The 26,715-nt window shown below is 34.3% G+C and overlaps 1 protein-coding gene across 1 annotated transcript; it reads left to right on the forward strand.

Moving 5' to 3' along the window:
• Nucleotides 1-88: 88 nt before the first annotated feature.
• On the forward strand, nucleotides 89-26,146 carry LOC111054092 (eukaryotic translation initiation factor 3 subunit C). The gene is made up of 18 exons (XM_039439308.1): nucleotides 89-222; nucleotides 736-836; nucleotides 2,915-3,047; nucleotides 3,762-3,906; nucleotides 4,235-4,381; nucleotides 4,976-4,988; nucleotides 5,154-5,308; nucleotides 6,976-7,123; nucleotides 7,449-7,711; nucleotides 9,892-10,101; nucleotides 11,959-12,112; nucleotides 13,072-13,287; nucleotides 14,565-14,705; nucleotides 16,336-16,474; nucleotides 20,299-20,492; nucleotides 21,189-21,392; nucleotides 22,687-22,825; nucleotides 25,929-26,146. The coding sequence occupies exons 2-18, from the start codon at nucleotides 744-746 to the stop codon at nucleotides 26,030-26,032; spliced, it is 2,598 nt and encodes an 865-aa protein (XP_039295242.1). The 5' UTR covers nucleotides 89-222; nucleotides 736-743; the 3' UTR covers nucleotides 26,033-26,146.
• The last annotated feature ends 569 nt before the right edge of the window (nucleotides 26,147-26,715 follow it).

The raw sequence follows: 26,715 nt of genomic DNA on the forward strand, positions 1-26,715 counted from the left end.
ATAATAATGTATTTTTTTACCAACGTTTTTCTGATAAAAATTGTACATTCTCATAAATAGATAAACTGATGATGGTGGCTGTTTTTTATTTTTCTTGTTCAGGTTAGGTGCAAAGCACAGCAAGCGGGCACGCACGCGTTGCAAGTATTTTGAGTGGTTTATTCCTATTTTTAACAATTTTTCTCATTATTCCTGTATAATATCTCTTACAAAATCTTATAGGTACGTAAGTACTATACTATTATATTCATAAATTTGAAAAATCATTGATTATTTATGTCTTCCATTTTGACGTTCATAACCTAAATTTCCATATTTTAAGTGCAAAACCTTTTGCTTTAATTTAAAATTCTATTCTATTCCTAATATTTCAAGTTGAGTTATAAATAGGGTATAATATACCTCTTAATATCCTCTTCACCAACTTATCGTATTATTTCTAATTTATACATATTTATTAAAATTTTAATACATTGAATTACAGAGAGACCGCTGCTGTTACTGTTTTTGAATTTGCATTTTCAATATTCATAGATTTTGATTTTTAACCATGTTCTAAGCCATACATTGGTTGCTTTATATTATTTTTCAATTTTTACATTGCATTTTTATTGTAAAGCAAGTCCATTGTCTATTCCTCTATAAATTTAGTTTTTGTTGTTTTATAGAGGAAAGCCCAAATGTCCTCAATCAATCGGTATTCATTTATCGATAGGCGTTTTTTCTATTTTTCAGGATACAATATGAGTAGATTTTTTGCTACCGGGTCGGATTCTGAATCCGAAACCTCTTCGGAAGAGGAGCCAACGCCCCGCGCACCAGCACAGGTCTTCACCGTAAGTTATCAAATATATCCAGCTCAGTTATTAAACTTTTGTCTTCCGAATCCATAATCTCGGCAGGCGCGGATCCAGGATTTCACTCGATACGTAACTTTTGAATATGTAAACTGGTCACTTACGTAATTCATCAGTAGTCCAGAGTTGAAAAGTCACTTTTCAAAAATTATTCCCGAAAACATTTTTCTCAGTTCTATAAAATGTATTTTGAGGCACTGAATTCGAATCTAAAATTGTTTGACCCATCATAAAGTCCAAAATGTTGGGGGTGAAACCACCCTTTGCGGTGTCAGCAAATTTCAGATTTAAATTCAGCGCCCCAAAATACATATAGAACCGAGAAAAATACTTTCGGGGCTGTTTCCTGAAAAACGAACAATTAGACTGGACTATAAGTCCAGTCAATATAGTCTTGAAAAGGGGGGTGTGCTTGCGTTTTATATTGTAGTTATGATTTTTCAATACTTTTTTGGATACATAAAAGAAGTCCAGAACCAATTATTTCATGCAAAATTTCCTTGTGCTAGATACACGTTGGCCCAAAAACCTCTTATTTTCAGTTCATTTTCCAGTTTTCAGTTATTTCCGCCAAATCCTGACACAAAAATTCGTTTTCGCCTTTTTTTAGATTCATGATATTCTGAACAATGAATCCTCCATTGCCATCACATTAAGAATTTGCTCCATGATATAAGTTCATTAGATCATGTTCTATGAGAATCACCCGTTAGATGCTCTTAATTTAGTGGAGAGGCGCGCATAAGAACACCTCAAGGATCAAAATTTCAAACACTCATAACTTTTGACACAATGATTCGATCTCAATGTACCACTGTTCATTCTTCTTTGCTGGTCAAGACGGTTCAAAATCACAAGTAGAATTCCATCGAAAAATATAAAATTCATCCCGAGTGTAGTTAGCCAGTATTTCAATACACAAAGAAATGACCAATAATTCAGAGCTATATGTATCTCGGTAACCCATTATTATGAAAAAGGACTTAATCTTGAATTTTAGAATTGAATTTAATTTTTTTCTCCTCTTTTAGTTGCTGTAAATGGGAGAATATGATAGAAAAATCAAGAAATCGAAGATACTTCTACCCTATATTAACTGTCTAGGAAGTTCTATGATAGAATAAATTGTCCATTTTTCAATCGAATTTCACTCTTATGATGCATGATTTTGAACCGCCTTGACGTGCCGAGAAGAGAGAGCTGTGGTACAATGAGATCTGATAATTGTGTCAAAAGTTATGAATGTTTGAAATTTTGAATCTTGAGGTGTCCTTAAGCGCCTCTCCACTAAATTAAGAGCATCGGGTGATTCTCATAGACCATGATCTAAACCTACATGAACTTATATCATGGTGCGAAATCTGGATGTGATGACAATAGAGTTGCTGATAATGATTGAAGCTGAAACTTGGGTGTTTTCTAAAACACAAGGATCATTGTTGTCAGGTTTACCTAGAAATCCATATGAGATAAAGCGCTCTACCTGTAGAGCACAAAATTACGCTCAGAGTAATCTTGAATTATACATTTAAATGGTAACAATCGGAAGATATTGCAGATCAAAAACTAAAATCATAGAAATCGATTTTTTCCTAAAATTTTACTTCTTTTTGTAAAATTGTAACTCGGATGTATTGTTTGATCTACTGTCTCTCTTCAGTGCTACTCTCAAAACAGCTTTCTGTGCTACTTTTAAAGGTTCCAAATTATCTTTATAGTAAACACTATAGGCTACAACTATAAAGTCAGCATCCGTTTAAAATTGGTTTGCTATATGCTACTTGACAGTTATTAGATTAGGCAAAAAACATTATCATTTTCCAAGTATCCGCCATTGCCAAATTGTTTGTGAACTATTTGGAAATATGATTCACCACCAAAATATTGTAGTCTGATAAAGTTAAGCTGATTATAACATTATTTTTTTTTTTTTGATTTTATGTTTTTCGACGATTCTATTGCTAGACTCAGTAGAGAATTTTAACTTGTAATTGAGTATAGTAGTCAGAATCAATGCATCATTCAATTCACTCAATTATTTATTTTGTTGCATTCAGTTCAGCGATGAAGAAGAAGACACCAAGCGCGTTGTTCGTTCGGCGAAGGAAAAGAGATATGAAGATCTTATGAACACAATCAAGCAAATCAGAAACTTCAAGAAAATCAAAGATATGAGCAGCATGCTATCAAGTAAGTATCTTCAAATTATATCAAAAGGGTTTTGAGAAACTTAAGGCAGTCTTGATTAATTTCACATGCAGTTTGCGCCAAAACGCAGTTCAACGGCTCATTCGATTGAAAAAAATCAACGATTGGAACAAAAATATAAAACAAACTTGGAATATATAATGAATGCTTATTCTCAAGTTTTTGACAGTACTGATCTCAATACATTTTTCTCGTATGTTCTAAGACGGTTGATTTGAAGAGTGTAGACGATTTGCAATAGCAAGGTTACTTTAAAATCTACAATCTTGGGCTTCAATTTGAGTTTCAAATCTAAGGCCAATCTAATTGACGTTTGAAAAACTGAACCCGTCCGTTTATTTTTTCTTTGGCGGTAGGAAAAACTACAAATATGATGAAAATTGAATACTTTTAATATTTAAAATGAAAAAATGTATTATTTTCTTGTTAAGTCTTGGTAAAATAATCGGTTACTATGGTAAAAACGGGTAAAACTCAATAACCGACCATTAATTGTAATTCCAGTTGCATACGATCATGCAATACTTTATTTTTTATTTTATATGTGAATCGCTTACTATAGTAATGATGATTAGTATTATTTCTATTGTAGCTGTTCTATAATTCATGTTTATATAATTCAGCAACTGCAAGAGATTATGATTCATAATATAACAATCAATATTCTACTACTATTTGGCTTTTTTCTGTCACCAGGTTTTGAAGATCTAATGAGGGCCTACACAAAAGCCATCCCAGTTATAAATAAGGAAGAAAATGGCGTTACTCCAAGATTCTACCTTCGTTGTCTGGTTGAACTTGAAGACTTCATCTCAGAAGTGTGGGAGGACAGGGAGGGCAGGTGAGCTGTTCACATTCAAATTTTCTATAAAACAATAAACATTCCTCAATATATTCATTGAGATGAATTTCAATTGAAAGAAGAAAAAAAAATAGATAGATAATGTTATGAATCAGATTAATTATAAGCTTCCCTAAATATGTTTTATAAGTGAAAATGTTTGATATTATGCTATAATGTATTCTTTCTATAAGGACAAAACAAATTTGTTTTCTTCCAATAACTATCACAATCACTATCGCTCTGCAAGTAGTAAAACTTTAATCTTGCATAATTCTGTAGCTAATAGTTGGTATAAGTTTCAATGGGTCCTTCATTATTTCCACAGGAAAAATATGTCAAAAAACAACTCCAAGTCGCTCAGCTCTCTCAGACAAAAATTGAGGAAATACAATAAGGACTTTGAAGAGGATATCGCCAAGTTCAGAGAGAATCCCGATGTTGCCGATGAAGATGAAGAACAGCCCAAGAGTGAGTTACTCGATCATTTTTCAGACTATTTGACGTTACTTTAGTAAAAGTTTTAATGTTAAAAATTGGTTTAATTGGTGATCTGTTCATTCTTGCTGGCACTTATTCGAATCAATCGTAGTGATATAGTGGGCTATTTTTTCCTTGTGCTACGTCCCATTTTGTGATGAAATACTTATAAAGTAACTTTTTACGCCTTTGACTCGATTGCTACTACTGAGTCATATTTTGACGGTGAAGAGGGATCATGATGACTGTGTTACTGTTTTGAACACTATTCAAAATCAATGAAAAAGTTGCCATTTCAAACTAAATTTCTCTCAAAAATCTTTGGGACTAATAATTGTTTGTCAAATTGAGCTACCATTGCGGCGTTGTAAAAATGCAATTTATCTTGAAAATTTATGGTAATATGTATTCTCTTGGTTTAAATTTGTTTTAAAACATTTAACTGGTTTGCCCTCTGTAGCCCGCCTTTCACAACCTGAACCCTGACTGATAATTTGTAGAAATGAAAATAATTATACACTACCAACGCATGCGCAGTTATGTAATTTCTATTGCTTACATGAAAATGTACAATGTCTCCAAATTCCAGGTCTGAACAAGTCGTGAATTTTATTTTATCATTTTTAAAATTGTCAACCAGGTCTCAATTCGTGATGGACGGACCAAAGTGAACTATTTTCCTTTCAAGGGCGCATTCCTGACTCAGTCATAACCATATAGAAACCATAATGTCATCGATCCACATTAATTTGTTGTGCCTTGTACAGTATTTTTTCAACTGGAAATTTTATTTTTTTATTGCAGATGATGATGACGGCAGTGATTCTTCAATGGACTGGGATGATGATTCTGATGATAGCAGCTCTGACAGCGATGATGACATTCCCGGAATGAGCATAAGAGATCGCTTCTTGAAATCGAGGTTTGTCCCTGTCCCTTTTTACTGCTTTTCTATATTTCATTAGAATGTTAAGTTTTTGAAACTATTAACACATTCTGGAAAATCTTACATTGTTGGATTAATGTATGAATAATACATTCTGGAAAATCGTACATTGTTGGATCAATGTATGAATGAAAATATAATTTTAGATACCGATTACATTAATACCCAATCTTTGAGCTCTCTCTACAACATTTCTACAGCTAGTTATACAACTCTTACATCATATCAGTATTGAAGTCTTATTTCAGAGTTAGAGCATAGAGCTCTATCGATAATTTATCTATAGAGAATCTGCCGGTATCTGATATTCTATGGTTAGAGGTTTAAATAATCAAATTCTTCTAATAGTCTTATAATTTGAACCCAATTTTTTTTAGCAACGCTCTTTTTGGAGATTGATAGGTGATTGTTATTCTATTGAAGTAAAGCTATCTTCAACCAAACTTATGTCTCTTGAAGTTATGCTTATTATTATAATCATTATAGTGAGAATACAATGATAAACGAGCTACAGTAAGTGCTAATTGTAGCAGTGGCGAAGCTACCTATAACTAAAAGGGGAGTCTAGGAACTCTAAGGGTGGGCACACACCATTTATTCAAGACAAGACTAGTCACGATTAGTCACAATACTTCACATAGTTGCTTATGAAGCAACATACACACCGATTAGTCATTGCAATAAGACATGTCTTCATAAGCAACTATGTGAAGTATTGTGACTAAACATGTCTTGTCTTTTCTTGACCTACTGGTTTGTGCTTAGCCTGAAGCTTACCGCTTGTCTTTCAAAGCACATTTTTATTCAAAAGACAAAAAAGAAAACGGAATTTGAAGCAAATACTTCACCAGATCATTACACTCATCCATTATTAAGAAATAAACAATTATGCTAAAAGTTCAACAAATTGAAGATACAATTCCAAAATTCGAAAATTGAAAAAGGATTTGGTTTCATTACTGTAGAGTGAATCAAAGCAAACTGCAAAACCGAGTTGTAGGTTAAGAACAAGCCAAGTGTTACACGAGCCACAAACCTACTGATTTATTTGAATTTGGAATCTTCAAATTTTGAAAAGCATCGATGTAGGAAGGCAATTGCTTCGATGTCGACCGTTCGATACATCGAGATCTAGACATCGATACGGACGGAACACGAACTATGAACACAGCTGGAGTCTATGCTTGGAGCCTAGACTCCAAGTCCTACTACATAGCTTTGGTGCTACGTCACGTTGTCATAGCAACCAACAATACGCCACGCCCATTATGAATGAGTTGAGAGTCTCATGAAATAGGAGACTCACCATGCGAATAAATAGATAGCCAGTCGGCTGTCGGCCAGACAGAGAGCCACAGAACACTTTGGAAAGCGGTCTGGCCAGCTCTTATCCAAATTTGCGAAGAAATATATGCGTGCTAATGAAAAATAATATTCACATCAATCATAATTAATTCTGGGGAGTCTCAGACTCTAAGATTCCCCTTCATCTTCGCCACTGAATTGTAGTCAGATGTATAACTTTCGAGGTTTTTTTAGAATATCTAGATGTTTCTAAGAATTTATTTATTTGTTCCTCTTGTCGCAATTAATATCTTCGTTTCTCTCATTCAAGTATAATAACTTAATTGTTAAAATTGCAGAAATGCCGACAAGGACGACGATGAAAAGAAGGAACGTAAGAAGGAGCGCAAAGAGAAAGAGAGGAAGAAGGCGAGACGAGATGAGGAAGAGGACGATGACGATGAGGGCCCTTGGGTGGCTGTCAGGGGAGGTGTTGCTCTTCCATCCGTAAGTTTATCCATATTTTTTAACTATTGGATAAATCAAAATAAAATCAAATTTGCTTCCATTTTTACCCAATATGCATGATATAGTGGGATAAAAATTAATGTTAACTATTTAATGAAAGTGAGAATTACCACCAGCAAAATTACATCTTGCTTGCTGGTGGGAGTCTAAAAATAAATTTAAGAAGTATTAAATACTAGCAGAGATGAAGAGGATAAAAAACATTAGTTCAGGAATACCTACAAGGCCATTTCAGTCACCATTGACACCTACCATTCAAATAAATTGATGTGCTCAATATTACCTGTCACTTTTTGTCGTACAGGAAAAGCCGAAAATGTTCCCGAAGGACGCGGAGGTGGACATCAGCCTGGTGGTGAAGAAGCTGAACGAGATCGTGGCCGCTCGCGGCAAGAAGCGCACAGACCGCCGCGAGCAGATCGACCTGCTGCATGAGCTGCAGACCATCGCCGACCAGCACAATCTCGGAGTCGCCGTTGAGATCAAGATCAAGCTGGCAATCATCTCGTCCATCTTCGACTACAACCCCAAGGTGTCCGACGCCATGAAGCCCGAGTACTGGGCCAAGTGAGTCACTCTTTTCAAACTCCATTAAGTTTAGTTTGCATTCATTTATGTCGCAAAGAGCCGCAAAAGTTTGAAAAAATAATATTCACATCAATCATAATTAATTCTGGGGAGTCTCAGACTCTAAGATTCCCCTTCATCTTCGCCACTGAATTGTAGTCAGATGTATAACTTTCGAGGTTTTTTTTAGAATATCTAGATGTTTCTAAGAATTTATTCATTTGTTCCACAGTGAGATACTTTTCACTAGATTGAGTGTATTGCTCTACACATTATAAGGTCGGAAATAGTCACTTTCGGTTTAAATTCGATGTAACATAATTCGGGCCGATACTTGGAATACTGGAAACGATATTCTACAACCCAGCACCTAGAATCAAGATCTAAATTTCAGATGCCCTAACCTCAATGTCATTCAGTGTTCTTTCTCTTGTCGCAATTAATATCTTCGTTTCTCTCATTCAAGTATAATAACTTAATTGTTCAAATTGCAGAAATGCCGACAAGGACGACGATGAAAAGAAGGAACGTAAGAAGGAGCGCAAAGAGAAAGAGAGGAAGAAGGCGAGACGAGATGAGGAAGAGGACGATGACGATGAGGGCCCTTGGGTGGCTGTCAGAGGAGGTGTTGCTCTTCCATCCGTAAGTTTATCCATATTTTTTAACTATTGGATAAATCAAAATAAAATTTGCTTCCAATTTTACCCAATATGCATGATATAGTGGGATGAAAATTAATGTTAACTATTTGATGAAAGTGAAAGTAAATTACCACCAGCAAAATTACATCTTGCTTGCTGGTGGGAGTCTAAAAATAAATTTAAGAAGTATTAAATACTAGCAGAGATGAAGAGGAGAAAAAACATTAGTTCAGGAATACCTACAAGGCCATTTCAGTCACCATTGACACCTACCATAAAATAAATTGATGTGCTCAATATTACCTGTCACTTTTTGTCGTACAGGAAAAGCCGAAAATGTTCCCGAAGGACGCGGAGGTGGACATCAGCCTGGTGGTGAAGAAGCTGAACGAGATCGTGGCCGCTCGCGGCAAGAAGCGCACAGACCGCCGCGAGCAGATCGACCTGCTGCATGAGCTGCAGACCATCGCCGACCAGCACAATCTCGGAGTCGCCGTTGAGATCAAGATCAAGCTGGCCATCATCTCGTCCATCTTCGACTACAACCCCAAGGTGTCCGACGCCATGAAGCCCGAGTACTGGGCCAAGTGAGTCACTCTTTTCAAACTCCATTAAGTTTAGTTTGCATTCATTTATGTCGCAAAGAGCCGCAAAAGTTTGAAAAAATATATAATTTTCAACCACTTGAGATTTTGGAACAACTAGTTTCCAACAAAACTGTTAAAAAGTTCAAAGATTTCAAACTTTTTTCAAAAGTTTCAAAAAAGTGACAACAATATAAAGCAAAATAAGGGTGTGATCACATTGAATTCTTATTATGTGCAAGTATACGTCGAATCATGCATGAGCCGAAAAACAAAATTTGAAAAGTGCGATTGAAACACGTTGTGACTTGCATTCCAGCAAGTCCAAGCGTTCATTGTGGGTATTCCGTTTGCTGTTTCTAGATTTTGTATCTCATCTGCACGCTTGGTCATGCATAACCAAGCTTACACTTGCACATACACATTCAATGTGATCACACACCCTTACACTAATTCCAAGCAAGCAAATATGATTATTTTTCAATTTCAAGTCACCAAGTTCCAAGTCAGTAAACTATATTTTGAGTCACATTATCAAATTAACAATATTAAAGATTTTGGACCAACCTCTTTCAAAAATTAAATTTCCCTATGAACCCGTATTAGAGCATCAAATATTTTATAAAAGATGACCCATTACACAATCAAAAAACGTTGATCAAAGTTCTTTCATGAAATAGTGTAATGAAACATTCATCCTCTTCAATAAATAAAAAGTAGAATACACATTTTCCCGTTTTTTGGGCCATCTCTATAGCATCGGATTAAACTATTTAGGCTATCCATCCTTTACAATCAAGAAACTGTCCTTTTTCGATCATCATACAAGAAATCTAATTATACCGCTCACTTTTCGATTGATTCTATGCGTATAAACAAATTAAATATTCAGTTGTATCACTCACTCACTCACTTATTCGAATGATTCTATGCGTCTATTGTATTGTTTTGGTAGATTGCTGGAAAGAATATCAGAAACGTTGGATCTGCTGATGGCGACGCCGGAAATCATGATCGGTGAGCTGGTGACCGACGAGAACGAGAACCTGGAGAAGCCGCCCTACCGCATCCGAGGATGCATCCTCACTGTGGTCGAGCGACTCGACGAGGAGTTCATCAAATTGCTCAAGGAGTGCGATCCGCACAGCAACGAATACGTTCAAAGGTATGTCTCCACTTGGTCTCAAACAACTCGGCACAGGTGTGAGTAGGTCTACACTCTTCCTCTGCACTCTCACAAGTTTAATAATGTTGTATTGATATTTGCTCTTCCCTTTCTCTTTTCCTCAGGTCCTTTTCAAGTCTACATGTTTCATTATTTTCTTTTTCTTGGGTTTTCTCAGGCTAATTTCTTATCAATACTTTGCTTCTCATTCTCTTGTTTAGTATTTGTTTTTCCTTCTTTTTTTGAAAATAAAAATGTTTTTTCCTCCACCTACTGTCTAAAATGCTTACTTTACTCCCTGGAACATAATACTAAAGTGTCACTTTTTCGCTCTCGGGACGAAAAAAGAGGAAACTCCCTAGAGCGTAAAAGTTACTCCATTTAAATAACATGGGAAGCATCTCTATTTTAATAACTTGCATTTGAAATAATTATGTTAGAAGGTCTAAGCTCAGATGAGGAAGCATTGAGTCAACTGAAGATGTCATTGAGTCAATTCAAAGTCACAACCAGAAATTTTATCAACTCATGAAATATAATATGTTTGTATGATATTACATACTTAATATTAGTAGACTATAAAAATTTATACATATTTTATTCTATTCAAAATACCAGCCAACAAATATTTGTCATCTGCAATTCAAATCTGAAACGCGCGAACTGGAGTAAGCCATTTTTGATAGCCGGTCAGCTGATAATTATTACAACGTTTGCCGATAGATAGCTCAATCGGCAGTACCAATCAGACGACCGGTTTTTAGGTTTTAGTATTTAGATTATGTTGTTAGAAAACATTGTCACCAAGTTATTAAAATTATTTGATTTGCAGTTTCTATAAAAAATATAGATGGAGGAAAAATGTTGTGTACATCACGAGCGAAAAATACTTAATCTCTTGATTGTTGTTGTTGCCCTCGGCATCGCCTCGGGCTTCAAACTTTTTACCACAGGGAGAGACGTCCCTTGTTGAAAGGCATTACTAAGACTTAGTAAGACTTACTTAGACTAGTAGACTAGTAGATTAGTAAGACTTTACTAAGACTTAGAAAAAGTTTTACTTTTCACTCTAGACATACAAATTTCTACTATACTATTATTTACAAATTTCTACTATTCTAACATACTATTTCAACATGTTTTTTTAGTTCTATGGAAGATAGAATAATATAACTGACTTGTAATATGTCTTGTAGCCTATAATTATGAATAATAAAATTTGTCACTACAGGTGATAATTCAAGAGATCAGGTAAAAGAGAGACAGAACAGAGTCCTATTCAAAATATTAAATCGTCATTGGCGAATGATCAAAATTTAGATGGAAGTGTTGAAAATTATGAGTTATCTTCCATCCAGCATTATTATCCATCATGGATATCAACAACAATTTCTAACTAGAATGCACTTTAAGGAAATTGTGTCAATTCTATATTCTATTGTTTGGAACATTTGCAAAAGAGTCTGCTTCTGAGCTTCCCACAGGGAGATACCCTGTGGGTATTAGATTATTAGATTAAGATTAGATATGTGGGTATTAGATTATTACCCTGTTTTGAGAAATATCCATTTCATCATGAAATGAATGGCTCTAAGTTTCTTGCGAACACAAAGATTCATATTAATTTTCGAGTTTTTCTTGCTATTCTTCAAGTAGGCATACAGATACTCCGATCCCTATAATTCACTTTCTCTACAGAAAGTAGAGTTTATTTTCAAAATCGTCCAATTAATTATATTTTCTTTATATTGGCTACGATTCATACTTGATCCTGCATCAAATCATAAAATTAAAATGATTTATTATAATAAATAAACTTACATAATTTTGTATTTCAATTGCTTGACTTATTTGCAGATTGACAGATGAGAAGCGTGTGGCGACCATCATAGACAAGGTGCAAGAGTTTCTGGAGCGACAGAAAGTGTCCAACGATCTATGTCGTATCTATCTGAGGAAAATAGAGCATCTCTACTACAAGTTTGATCCCAATGTTCTGAAGCAGAAGAAGGTAGGCTAATTATTGCAATTATGATCACTATTAATTCGCATTCCGTAAAATTATCATTCAGTTAAAACTCAAGATTCTATTCAATTTAATATCAGGTCTGGTTTCTAGGACACTTTTAAAATAGAATGATCTATTGAATCTATAGGTTTAATGATCCATAATATTCAATAAGTGTCCTACGAACCGCGCATATGTCTCATATAAATTATAATATTAATTTATGAGGCTTTTATTTGGTGAGGGTAGTTGAATTAGATAATAATTTATTATCTATTAATTATTGTCAATTCAATTTCAATTGCATTTCATCTTCTTATTCATCAATAATATTATTTCAATTCATATTTTGTGAACCTAATTGATGTATATTGTCTGAATCAGTGTATTAGTCAGCATAACAAATCAAATGTTATTCTCTTAGAAAAAAAACCGTTTACAAGTCTATGTGAAATACAGTACACATCACACAAAATAAACAATCATTACCATGAGATCACGCGAGAAAAACCCATCCAGCTCACAAGATTCATTTGTGGTTCGCCGGGGGGAGTATATAGTGTAATAAATTTCATAATAATCAAATTGAAATTACTAGTACCCCTCCTTTTTTGTATTCTTTTATACACAACTTTTCTCGGCCAATCACGTCATTATCATGAGTAGAAAAACACTTGAAAGGCCTATCTCGCCATTATCAAGTAATGTGAAGAAGCTCTTGATAATATCGTGATTGGCGAAAACTAGTCTTGTCTAAAAGAAAACAGAAAATAAAGGGTACGAGTACTTTCAAGTACCCTATTTGAAATGAATGAATATGAGAATAATCTTTCCTCCAACAAATTATATGTTTTTATTTCAACATTCTAGTTCTAATGAAGTTCACTTGATATGTATTGATTCTATCCATCTGCCCTCCATTATACATTTTTCATTTAAATATAATGTGCTGTGTTTTATAGGGCGAAATCCCGGCGACGGAGGTGACGAGTGTGCAGATAATGGACAAGCTGTGCAAGTTCATCTACGACAAGGACACGACCGACCGCCTGCGTACGCGCGCCATCTTGTCGCATGTCTACCACCACGCGCTGCACGACAACTGGTTCCAGGCCAGGGACCTCATCCTCATGTCGCATCTCCAGGAGGCCATCCAGCACTCTGATCCACCAACCCAGGTCAGCCCACCACACTACACTTACACTTTTTAATAGTCTGTAATTGATCTAATTCATTTTAAAAGTATTTTCCAAATTAAAAAATATTTTTTTGTTTTTATTGCATTGTAAAATAATTATATTGTGTATTTCAAAAATATGAAAGTAACACATGACCTAGCTACATTTGGACTGACGAGATTTTAGATGAGATTTTGAACCGTTTTGGGCTTAAGGCCCACCGCAAAGTAGACCCACGCTAATCCACGAAAAGCAACCCACGCCGTGAAATGTTTTGTAAACCATTGCTTAAGAATTATTCATAATCAATCATCTGACAAGTGGATTATTCATTGTATGTATTACATAGATGTCTGGAAAAGCCTAGCAATGGTTTACAACATCCCACGGCGTGGGTTGCTTTTCGTGGATTAGCGTGGGTCTCCTTTGCGGCGAGCCTAAGCCTGTGGTACTTTTCTGGAAGTTGTGTTATGTTAAATGATTGATTGATTTAAATTGGTAACACTCATTTGTAGTCATTATTAAGTGAAAAAAATCTGTGTGGCGCACTCACACAACTTTCCTTGCCGTTATGAAAATTTATCACCTGACGCTAGTGTTCCCGCGCATCTCAAGTCTACTATGCAAAGATCTAAGCCAGCTGGTGACAGGACTATAACGCTGGAGACACACGAGGTCTACTATCTCTTCATAGTGAATGATTTAATAGAATCAACAGTTGCCAACAGTTTGCAATTGAAATAATAACATTTTCTCGAATTTCGAGCTTATTTGAAATTTTAGGTGGAAATGTTACTGAACATTAATATTGTAGAGATTTTCATGCTCAATCTTTTCCATTTGGATTTTTTTGTTTAAATTGAGTGATAACTCAAAGAAGGTACTAACCCATCTAAACTTTATTCCATTGTATTCTATTGTTTACTTCACTCTATGTTTTCGTGTTTGCTATTACTGTACCACCGTAGCTTTTTGGGTTGATTATTCATGCAAATGACACTAATGCAACAACATTATAGAAGATAAAATAATAAGGTAGTCCTTGAGCTATTTTTCTTCCAAATTTATAGGTGACAAAGTCAAAGATAAGGTTAGAATTTCACATGTGCAATTTTGTTTGCACATAAAAGAGCTTATGTTATCTTTTCTCCAAGGCTTCTGTTTAAACAATTTGTGATATTTACTTTTTTGTAAATTTATCAATTTCTATTATGCTGCAAACCTACAATTATAAAAATAATTGAATGTAATCATTATAATGTTTTGGTGTTTTGTAGATTCTGTACAACAGAACGATGGCTCACTTGGGATTGTGCGCTTTCCGCCATGCCAACATCAAGGATGCTCACAACTGCCTCGTTGATCTGATGATGACTGGAAAAGTAAAGGAACTTCTGGCGCAAGGACTGCTTCCACAGGTATTTTATCAATTGTTCCGTGTTATTTGCGAAAAATTGGTTTCTGATCAATATTCCCTTAACATCTTACTCCAATTACTTTCAAGGTGTAGACAAATAGATGCAGCATATTCTTCATATCCACCTTCTTGCTGTACTTACTAAATCAAGGATTTAAAATATCTGAAAACGGAAATAAATAACTTGAATAAAAACACTGGTGACGTGTTACCAGGTGAACTACTTCTAGTTTATAAAAAATCTTCACCGGCGATTGTGCTTCACCTTCTTATTTTGATAATTTTCATTATACATCGAAGATGTCCTTTTTTGTCATGAATACTTGTATGTTGATGTAGACTCAATTATCTAGCTCCTGCCAATCAACCATTTAAAATGTTTCCAAATTCAGAAAACTACCTATCAAAACTAGATTTCTCGTATCTCTTCTCAATCAGGTGATTCAGATCACAGGATATGAGCAACTATCTTTGGGAACCTTGATTAGCTACAAAAATAATAGAGAACTGTGCAGGGTGTTTACGAACTCTAGGGCATTGTTCCTGGGTAAAAAACATATCTAAATATCATATTTAAATTGCCCGGAAGTCTTCAGTTACTCACATAGCGGCCATTTTGCTTTTTCACTTATCATTTTTCTACTAAATAATGGTTAAACATACGAAATTGAAACTTCAACACATTGCACAATCATTTATAACAACTAGACAAAGCTACAAAAAATTATGATAATTTTTCAAATTCATAGAACAAAATGGCGGCCATTTAAAATTTTGTTTCTCAAATAACTCAGAAACGGATGGATTTACAAAAACTTTACAAGAATAACTTTTTTTAGTAAATTCAATTACATATTGATTGGTACCTGACATTTTAAGATTGGACCAATATTAACTGAGATATGGCAGCTTTAGTGGTTGGTGACTCACCTTTGGAGAGTTATGTAACGTTATTTTATTGTTTGAAATGACCTAAAATCGCTTACTATTAACATGCAATGCAGATAGAGATTGTTGCATCATTGAGGCGATTCTATTAGCATGCCTTGGTTTGCACTACAACAAACTTTCAGTGGCCACCTATCACTTGAATATTGGTGCAATCTTAAAAAAATCATGTACCAATCGATAGGTAATTGAATTTACTAAAAAAAGTTATTCTTGTAATTTTCTGTAGAACCAACGGCTTTTGAGTCATTTGAAAACAAAATTTTAAATAGCCGCCATTTTGTTTTATGGATTTGAAAAATTATCATAATTTTTTGCAGCTTTGTCTAGTTGTTAAAAATGATTGTGCAAAGTTTCAATTTCGTATGTTTAACCATTATTTAGAAAAAATAATAAGTGAAAAAACAAAATGGCCGCTGTGTGAGTAACTGAAGACTTCAGGACAATTCAAATATGATATTTAGATATGTTTTTTACCCAGGAACAATGCCCTAGAATATTGGTAGAGAGTTCGTAAACACCCTGTATATTATAATATAATTATTCTCTAACAATTGAATGAATTTATTCCAAATCGAATTCCAATGCATTTTGTAACACAAGATTCTAGTTTGATGTTTATTTAACTTAGATTTCCTAATGTATTTCAACTGTTATAATAATTTTGTTTTGTATATTTGCAGCGTCAGCATGAACGTAGTAAAGAACAGGAGAAGGTTGAGAAGCAGAGGCAGATGCCATTCCACATGCACATCAACCTGGAGCTTCTCGAGTGCGTCTACCTGGTGTCTGCTATGCTCATAGAAATACCCTATATGGCTGGTGAGTCAACAAATACATCAAAACACAAGTTTTATCAATTATTCAATGAATAATTTGGAAAAATAAAAATAATGAAAGAAGTTTTATATTGCGACGGCAATAGAGATTTTTCAAACGTATGTATGTCTTCTAATTGGAACTGAAACAATCAAAACACGTGAACATTTGACAGTTCACAGGAATCTTGGATATTGAATAATAATTGAAGGCTTGGTTATTGCAGTTTTCACAAACTAAGTTTCAATAGCCGAAATTTGTGAGAACGCACATCCTCAAATGTCACCAACCATTTATTATTCCCGATAATATTTACAGATTGGAAAATCAAAGTAGGCCTACCCTTTTTTAACGCACTTGGTTTTTATTTCACTCACTCGCTTGAAATTGATAGATATAATAAGTCGAAACATGAGAAATAAAATAAAGTTCAAAAAATCTGGTTTGGTACACTCACACAACTTTCCTTGCTTATTGAACTTTGAGCCTCATTCTTAAACGAGAATAGAATAGAATAGAAAAAGAATTCTATTGTTCTCAATACACAATTACATCGAATAATAAACACTTTACATTTTATCCAATGAAGTAACATGCAGTATTATTCATTCTATGGTTGACAAAAATTCATTAGGCATGGCCGAAGCCGTAAGCCAGAGTTGGTAGATAAAGATAATAGTTTTCCTTAACTAATCAAGATAAAACGTTTGATAAATTTCAGTCATTGATTCCGGTACTCTATACAAGGATAGTTATAGGCCTTCCTCAACATAGACGAACTATTATTGAACTATAATTGAAAAAACAAAGTTTATTCTCATTTAAAAAACAATATAAGATTCAGGTAAACAACAATAACAAAAACAATATATTACAGAGAAGCCTAGGTTAAGAATACTAACTATTTCACAGTTCAAAAATTGAATCCATTAATAAGGAAATTTCTATATGTTCCCGCTGATCTTAAATACCCCTCCAACCGCACCCAGTCCTCCCCGTTAAGATATCTCCGCACTACTTCGTCTCCTAGTACTTTGTGCTGTAACCAATTTTTCCTTTGCTCTCCCAATACCTTACAGCGGCCTATAAAATGATAAATATCTTCCCTTTCCCCACTATTGCACAAAGAACATATTATATTAGCCCCCTCTCTACCCGGTCTGAAATTTAATGGCAATAAGGAGCCTCTGCTTTGAATATATTACTCATGAACGTCTCTTATTCTTATCATTCATGTAGCTTTTATTCATTTGATTATTTTCCAGTCTGAGCTCAGCATAGATTGAGCGATAATGTGCATTTTCAGCTATATCCATAAATCTTTATCCACTTTTCTTCAATCTTATTAATTACATCCGAGCTTTTCAATTTCCATCATCAGACTGAGTCACTGGGTCCACCCAATTAATATCATTCAATCCGAACAGCCTTCTCCACTCCTCACACCATCCAAACTATTTTGAGCCATCGTAATGGTAATTTTTTGGGAAACCTGTTATCTGATAACGCTATTGTTTTCAAAACATAATCTCTGTTCATTCTTAAAGTTTGGAGATACATTTCTTTACATCAGTCTCCAAATACAATATATAATTCGGAGTATTTCTAGGTAACCAGTAAAGACGCTTAATAAAAAATCTGTGGAATATTTCTAGATCGTTTCTTTCCTGATAACCCCACACCTGTGCTGCATAAGTAACCGTTGATCTACTAATGCATGAAAACTTGCCATTTTGTTGAGACAGTCACATCGTCATTGCTATCAGTTTATTCCACAAACTCTGAATTCCAAATTTTGCTGTACTCAATTTTTACCTGAAATGAGCCGTTAATGACAGAGTTGATGTAAAAACTAAACCTAAATACTTATACTCCTTCACAATTTTACAGGTTCACCCCCATACTTCCACTTCTCCCTTTTACATAGCTTTCCTCCATTTCTAAAAACCATCATCTTTGATTTCTCCATAATTATTAATAACAAGATTCCAGCGATTACAATAAGTATGTAGTCTATCGATCATTCTCTGCATTTCAGTAACATTATCGGAAATGATTACAAGATCATCTGCATAAAGAAGAGCGTTCAATTTCATATCTCCTACCTTAATTCCCCCTCCCAAAATATCGCAAATATCATAAATAAATGCGGAGAACAAAAGTGGAGACATCAGACAGCCCTGCCTTAATCCGCTTTCAATACTTATGTCTTCAGTTTGACGCCCCTCCTTGCACCATATTGATGATTTTGCATTCGGCCGTATAGTGCTCTTATAAATTAACAAATTTATTTGAAACTCCTATCTCAGCCAGTCTATAAAAGAGTGCTTGTCTCTCTACTGAATCGAACGCAGCTTTATAATCGACGAAGAAACAGTATAATCTTTTACGCTTGGATAGAGAATGTTTAATTACGTTAAATAAACGAGAATAATTTAGGGGAATAACATAGTGACGATTGGCGGCAACGTATTTGCAACTACGATTAGACTACTGTATATGTGTATATATAATTGTTTTCGGAGTACTTTTTCCTTTGTGTAAATTGTGAAATTCGATGATTTTTTTAAAAGTCGTCAAAACAGCTGTTCTACAGACGAAATATCTCGACTATGTGTTCTTTTTATAAACTGCTCTACCTACCTACCTACCTCATGCACAAGAAGGAGGTTACAAAGTCCATTTCTCAAGGATGGGGTGGACCCCCCATTAGTTTACCAGGAAAAAGACTCATGCCAGTTGATAGAGCTGATAAATACAGCATTCATACAGGGTATGAATTTGAAAAAAAATCGGTCGAGTCATTTTTGAGAAAATCGTGAAAAACATGGTTTTTTAGTAATTATCTGCCATTTTTCTAAAGAATATTACGGAGCTCCTGCAATTTTCCCAGAAATGAGACTTATGTCAGTTGATAGAGCTAATAAATAGCTATTCATGGTATAAATTTGAAGAAAATCGTTGGAGCCGTTTTCGAGAAAAACGTGAAAAACATGTTTTTTTTAGAAATTATCCGCCATCTTGAATTGAATTTTATGAATTTCTTGTGTCGGATCCTCGTCGTATAAGGACTTAAGTTTAAAATTTCAAGTCAATCGGTTAATTAGGAATGGAGATATTGTGTTCACAGACATACACACACACACACACACACACACACACACACACACACACACACACAACACACACACACAACACACACACACACACAACACACACACACACACAACACACACACACACACACACACCACACACACACGCACAGACAATACTCAAAAACCATGTTTTGGACTCAGGGGACTTGAAACGTATAGAAAACTTGAAATTAGGGTACCTTAATTTTTTGGGAAAGCAATACTTTCCTTACCTATTGTAATAGGGCAAAAAGGGTTTGTTAAAAAGTGTTTGTTTTAATTTTTAAAATACGAGCAGCCCGCACCAAAAAAGTGAACATCCCCAATAATAGTGTAATGGATCTACTTCTTATTCGTTCTTGATATTTGTGTAATTTTCAGTTCAAGTATTCAATGTTGAAGTAATTTTTATGCACTAGTTATTTAAAGGTATTTAATTCCTTTATATACTTATAACGGTCTATTTTCGTTAATTCTTGATTTATTTCAGTATGGCTACTTGAGATTTTATTTAAATAAAAACTAACATTACCCTTTAATTTTAGGTTTCTTTTAGTCACGACTAGTCTCGGACAATCATGCCACTATCAAGTGTCAACATGAATTATTATTTTGAAGTAGATAAATATTATAGAAATTTTCTATTGAAATATGTGTCGTTTATGCATATTATTAATTTGTTTGTTGGCAGCGCACGAGTTCGATGCTCGCAGACGAATGATTTCGAAAACGTTCTACCAGCAGCTGCGCAGTAGCGAACGCCAGTCACTGGTGGGGCCACCAGAGAGCATGCGCGAACACGTGGTCGCAGCCAGCAAGGCCATGCGCAATGGCAACTGGGCCAACTGCAACGACCTCATCATCAACGAGAAAATGAATGCCAAGGTCAGCGATCATACACTTTTCTCCACTTGATTCATCAATGTAATGGATCTCCTCGATAATGAAGCTGGGTCCACACTAGCAAATTTGTGACAAACATGTTAGTTTAAGAAGTTTGGACGATTATTTTATGAATTTTATTTCTATCGTCATGAAACATTAGTGTGTAATGTTAGTAGTAAAGCTACAGATGTTGATGAAAATCATCAATATACAATCAAATATATCCAAACCTTCCATACACGGTCAAAATACTAAACCTTCTGCAATATATCAGGACATTTTTATCGTGTTTGGACATGAAATGTTTGAGTTTCGATGCTCAAGATATCTTGAGGTGTGTGTGCGTTGCAACATTCGAACACCTGAGGAGGGATCTTTTCTCAGTCTGTCTGTTGCTTTTTGCGTTCGCCTAAATAAGAAGAATTCATTTGTTTAAAGGCTCTAAACATATCAAAGCCATGGAAAGCTAAAAAAACTTTAAAAGGAAAACTATTAATCATAAAAATGAGCAATCATTGCTTTTATTATTATATTCTACACATAGACTTAACATTCAATGATTAAGAGAATATCAATCACCGTGTATAGGCTATCCATCCATTTTACTAGAAGACTAGAGTGCACTTTACAAAGATTTCCTATAGGCTGTATCAGACTCAATTGAAGTGTGCCTTATCAATTGAATTGATTTGTTAGGTGTGGGATTTGTTCTACGAGAGCGAGCGCGTGCGAGGCATGCTGGGGCGCCTGATCAAGGAGGAGTCATTGCGCACCTACCTGTTCACCTACTCGCATGTCTACGACTCCATCTCCATCGACACGCTCGCCAAAATGTTCGAACTCGACAAGTCCATCGTGCATTCCATCATCAGCAAGATGATCATCAACGAGGAGTTGATGGTCAGTTCAAATTACATTATTTATTTGATTTCCAACTGTTACACCAATTTTCAATTTAAGTACAATAATGTAATAGAATACAAAATAACAAGATAATGTAATTCATGATTAAAAAATTCGTAAAAAAGATTAGTAACAAATGAATAAAAAAACAATAAGGCTAGGCACACATCAGTTAGTCAAGACAAGACATGATCAGACACGTTTATTCACAATACTTCACATGGTTGCTAATGAAGACATGAATTGACTAGTCAGTGTGAGTTGCGTCACAAGCAGCTATATGAAGTATTGTGACTAAACGTGTCTAATCATGTCTTGTCTTGACTAACTGGTGTGCGCCTAGCCTAAGGGTGACTGTTTGAGCCAACTTCTCTGAATATTATTCATGAGTTGTAAAATCGCTTCCCGGTGGTTAGGAACCCACCTAAAGCTGTACGTCCATTCATCTCTCATTATCATCCACCTCACTACTCACCCACAAGCCTAGAGCTCATGTGGGCAACACCCTCAGCAAAATAACTATTAGTCTAATAGAAATATACATGCAAAATAATAATTTTATTGAAATATACATGCAAAATAATTTAACATCACAACCTACATTCTACTTCTTAACTAACTGTGAAACTGTAACTCGTTTGAACTAGATATTTCGGAGGAGGAGCTTTACTGGGCAAATTCCATTTTACTTACTCGTTAACTAAAAAAAGACATTCAACTTTCGGTATTTTGAAGGAGGGGCTCTAACTGGCTTATGCTTCTGTTCAATTTCTTTTTATCCAGTTTGAGAAGAGAAGCTTGTTATTGTTCCCTATTGTATTGTATTTTATTGGATTAAAAAAGCCAGACGGAATGTAAATTGATCGATTAATCGACAGCACACTGAAGTTGTCACGCTTCAGCCAAATAGGTTTAGTTATTGTTGGAGAGATACATTTTTATTTGATATCAGCCAAATCTTGAATCAATTTGAACAAATACTATTTACATTGATTAAAACTAAAGTAGGGATCAACTGGCGTTGCAGAATAACGTCAACGTTAATAACTCATTGAGTTTTGCTAGACCGTATTTTCAAATTCCTCAATACTCTTCATTTCCCTACGAAATTCTTGAGAGTTATTTGGTTATCGAAGGACTGTATTTTCAAATTTGTCAATACTCTTTATTTCCCTATGAAATTCTTCAGATTTATTTGTGGATCGAAGGTTTGACAAATATTTTTTTTTAATTTATTTGTGAATAAATAATTTCTAAATTTGGTTAAAATTGTTTGTATTGCAATGAACAGGCATCGCTGGATGACCCGACGCAAACGGTTGTGATGCACCGGAGTGAGCCGAGTCGCCTCCAGTCGCTTGCCCTGCAGCTCACTGACAAGGTCTACAACTTTGTCGATTCCAATGAAAGAATATTCGAAACCAAGCAAGGTATGTGACAAGTATTTGCTTCTCTATATGAGTATCCTGTATTATGTATGGAAACTTTTGGGACTCTCTTATTGAAAAAAAAACTGAAACCGTATTTAAATATGGCTATTTGAACGTTTAATTTTCGTAATCACTAGTACCCTTATTATATTTTTATAGAATATATTATATTATACAGGGTGTTTACGAACTCTCTACCAATACTCTAGGGCATTGTTCCTGGGTAAGAAACATATCTAAATATCATATTTGAATTGTCCTGAAGTCTTCAGCTACTCACACAGCGGCCATTTTGCTTTTTAACTTATTATTTTTTTACTAAATAATGGTTAAACATATGAAATTGAAACTTTGAACAATCATTTATAACAACTAGACAAAGCTACAAAAAATTATGATCATTTTTCATATTCATAAAACAAAATGGCGGCCATCTAAAATTGTATTTCTTAAATAACTCAGAAACCGTTGGTTCTACAAAAACTTTACAGGAATAACTTTTTTAGTTTTAGTATATTATTTCAATTGCCTATCGATTGGTACCAGAGTTTTTAAGATTGGACCAATATTAACTGAGATATGGCAGCCTTAGTGATAGGTGACCACTGAAAGTTTGTTGCAGTGCAAATCTAGGCATGCTGATAGAGTCTCCTCAGTGATGCAACAATCTCTATTTGCATTGTGTGTTAATTGTAAGCGATTCTAGGTCATTTCAAAGAATAAAATAACGTTACATAACCCTCTAAAGTTGGGTCACCAACCACTAAAGCTGCCATATCTCAGTTAATATTGGTCCAATCTTAAAATGTCAGGTACCAATCAATAGGTAATTGAATTTACTAAAAAAGTTATTCTTGTAAAGTTTTTGTAAAACCAACGGTTTCTGAGTTATTTAAGAAACAACATTTTTAATGGCCGCCATTTTGTTTTATGAATTTGAAAAATTATCATAATTTTTTTGTAGCTTTGTCTAGTTGTTATAAATGATTGTGCAATGTGTTGAAGTTTCAATTTCGTATGTTTAACCATTATTTAGTAGAAAAATTATAAGTGAAAAAGCAAAATGGCCGCTGTGTGAGTAACTGAAGACTTCCGGACAATTTAAATATGATATTTAGGGCCGGTTTCTGAGCTCGGGATCTAAAGTTCTGGACTTGCAGAGTCCAAGACTAAAATAAGCGCTCGGGTCTAAGTCGACTTTCTGTGTCACGATATTATCTTCTAAACTCCGGCGTCTATTGAGTTCTCGACTTATTTGAGTCCAGGACTTTAACGCAGTAAACATGAGGGAAATTCACAATTTTTTCTGTTGTTTTGTTGGTATTATAGCAAAACGAAAACAGCTGATTGCAGCGGGATAATTCAAATGAGCATGCTCTCCAAATTATTTTGTGAAAATACGTTTTGATTTCTTTGTAGGCTTATTCAAAGCAAGACCTAACCTTTTGAAAGATGAATGAATAAACATTTCACTTAACGTTATTATTGATCATTGTTCCTAACCAATGATTATAGAATAAAATTTTCATTAGGCTATTGAGTTTGAAAACGTATTTGTTTTAAAAAATGGAATAATAATTATTATTGTTATATTATTATTAATATGTTGAATATGACATTGATTAATAACATTCAGATTGGAATATAAATTCCAAGGCAATCTGTATATTTTTCTTGAACATTTTTAGGTTATGTCAGTCGTAAAATAAGGTTAGTTTTTTTTACATATAATTCTGATACAGTTTTATTCCAAAATAAACTTGCAAAATATGAATTATGAATTTAGATGGACTAATCTAAATAATTTAGGTATTCCATGACATCTATTTGGCTTTTCATCTACTTCAAAACTATAACTGAATTGTGTTGCTCAGTTATTAACTAAATAACTTAATAAGTCTAGAACTCAAATTTAAACCCTACCCCAGTCGGGGGTTTAAAACGCTGTTTTAAGTTCTGGACTTAACGATTTTTGATAAATCCTCGACTCGGAAAGAGGTGAGAAACTAATTCAAGTCCTGGACTTATTGACCGAGCGAAGTGAGGTCTAAGATTCAAGTCGACGGTTTGGCATTTCTCTTAATGTTTAAATGTTTATATGTTGCGCATTTACGGCGAAACGCGGTAATAGATTTTCATGAAATTTGACAGGTATGTTCCTTTTTAATTGCGCGTCGACGTATATACAAGGTTTTTGAAAATTTTGCATTTCAAGGATAATATAAAAGGAAAAAGGAGCCTCCTTCATACGCCAATATAAGAGTAAAAATCAGACTATAGAATTATTCATCATAAATCAGCTGACAAGTGATTACACAGATGGAGAAGCCAGTCTATTGCTGTATTTCCATAAGGTCTATAGTTTCAATCAAGTACTTGTGGATGAGAATACTGCGTGAGGTCTACTGTTCACAGAACTACTAGTAAGTCTTTATAATGAAGTCCTGGACTTAATTATAAACTCTAAACGTGATCTCTAAACTCCAGAGTCTATTTAAGTCCTCGACTACTTTAACGCTCTGACTCGGAAAGCCAATTTTCTGACTCCAGAGTTGAAAGCCAGTTAAAGTCTAGAACTTGGCTAAATCCCGAGCTCGGAAACCGGCCCTTAGATATGTTTGTTACCCAGGAACAATGCCCTAGAGTATTGGTAGGCAGTTCGTAAGCACTCTGTATATTTATTATTATAAGCATACCGGTACTGGTGATTTTCTATAATTGGAAAAAAATTGTACAGAATCAGTATGATACAGATTTAATAATCATAATCGTGGCGCTTGGATCTGTACACGCCTTAACATTCCAAAAGTTATTGATATAGAAAATGTGAATGAAGGCATTTTCAAAATTCAAATTTTAGAAGGTGGTTCAACTTCCTAAACTCAGTGCTTATCTTACATGAGTTAAAGAAATCTCTTTCTAATATTAGTGTTATATTCGCCATCTCAGGTATCTTTCAATTGAATATGTTTCTGTTCAATATCAAGATGAGTTTATTGATTATATTATGTATTTTCTCTCATGGGAAATAAATGAAGTTGAATCTGATATAAAATCTGTTGAATATCAATATTGTTATTTGTATAATATATTTTGTTCGTAGGTAACTTCTTTTTGCGTGGAGGCAATCAAGGTCAATTCAGACAGAACTACAACAGGCAAGATTGGAACAGGCAGCGCCGTGAGAATCGTACATATAATAATTAGACTATTCATGTTCAACACAATTTATTAAAAAGTGATTTGATTATTCAATTACCTTATCATAAATTACTTCTGAAAAATAATATTGATTACATTTGTATTCATACAATATTGAGTTCATATACATAATATAATAATTGTACCAACATGAACCTTCATCCATTATTCGTTGTGGTCATATATTTAGACACCAATTTATTATCAGCTTTTAATGTCATATTTTCTTTATATTGTTGATTATAGTGAGTATAAAGAATGCGATTGTAATTGATAGCAGAATATGCCTGCTTCTGACAATAGTAAAATATGATCTTTGTTCAATTTCAATAAACAATAATTGTTTTCTGTTTATGGAAGTTTTCTGCAAACGAATTGAATTGGAACTACTCTCACATAAACAATCTGGTGTGGTATACTCACACAACTTTCCTTCCTCATTGATCTTCAAGCCTAAACTCTTAAACGAGGATAATTAAATTTAGGGGAATAACATTATGCCGATTGGCGGCTAAATAATATTAAAACTACGATTATACTATTGTTATTGATTTCAGAGTACATTTTCCCTGTTTGTATTATTAAATTCGAGGATTTTTAAAAGTTGTCAAAACAGCTGTTCTACAAATAAAATATCGACTATGATTGTGTTCTTTTGAATAAACTGCTCTTCCTACCTACCTCATGCA

This window comes from Nilaparvata lugens, chromosome 1 (assembly GCF_014356525.2).
Source record: "Nilaparvata lugens isolate BPH chromosome 1, ASM1435652v1, whole genome shotgun sequence".
In the NCBI taxonomy this organism is placed as follows: domain Eukaryota; kingdom Metazoa; phylum Arthropoda; class Insecta; order Hemiptera; family Delphacidae; genus Nilaparvata; species Nilaparvata lugens.

Excerpts from the sequence above, each read along its gene's own strand:
- LOC111054092 (XM_039439308.1), top strand. The coding sequence starts at position 744 with ATGAGTAGATTTTTTGCTACCGGGTCGGATTCTGAATCCGAAACCTCT. Across the intron at positions 837-2,914 it reads CACCAGCACAGGTCTTCACC|TTCAGCGATGAAGAAGAAGA; the intron begins GTAAGTTATCAA and ends TGTTGCATTCAG. Across the intron at positions 20,493-21,188 it reads ACGAGAAAATGAATGCCAAG|GTGTGGGATTTGTTCTACGA; the intron begins GTCAGCGATCAT and ends TTGATTTGTTAG.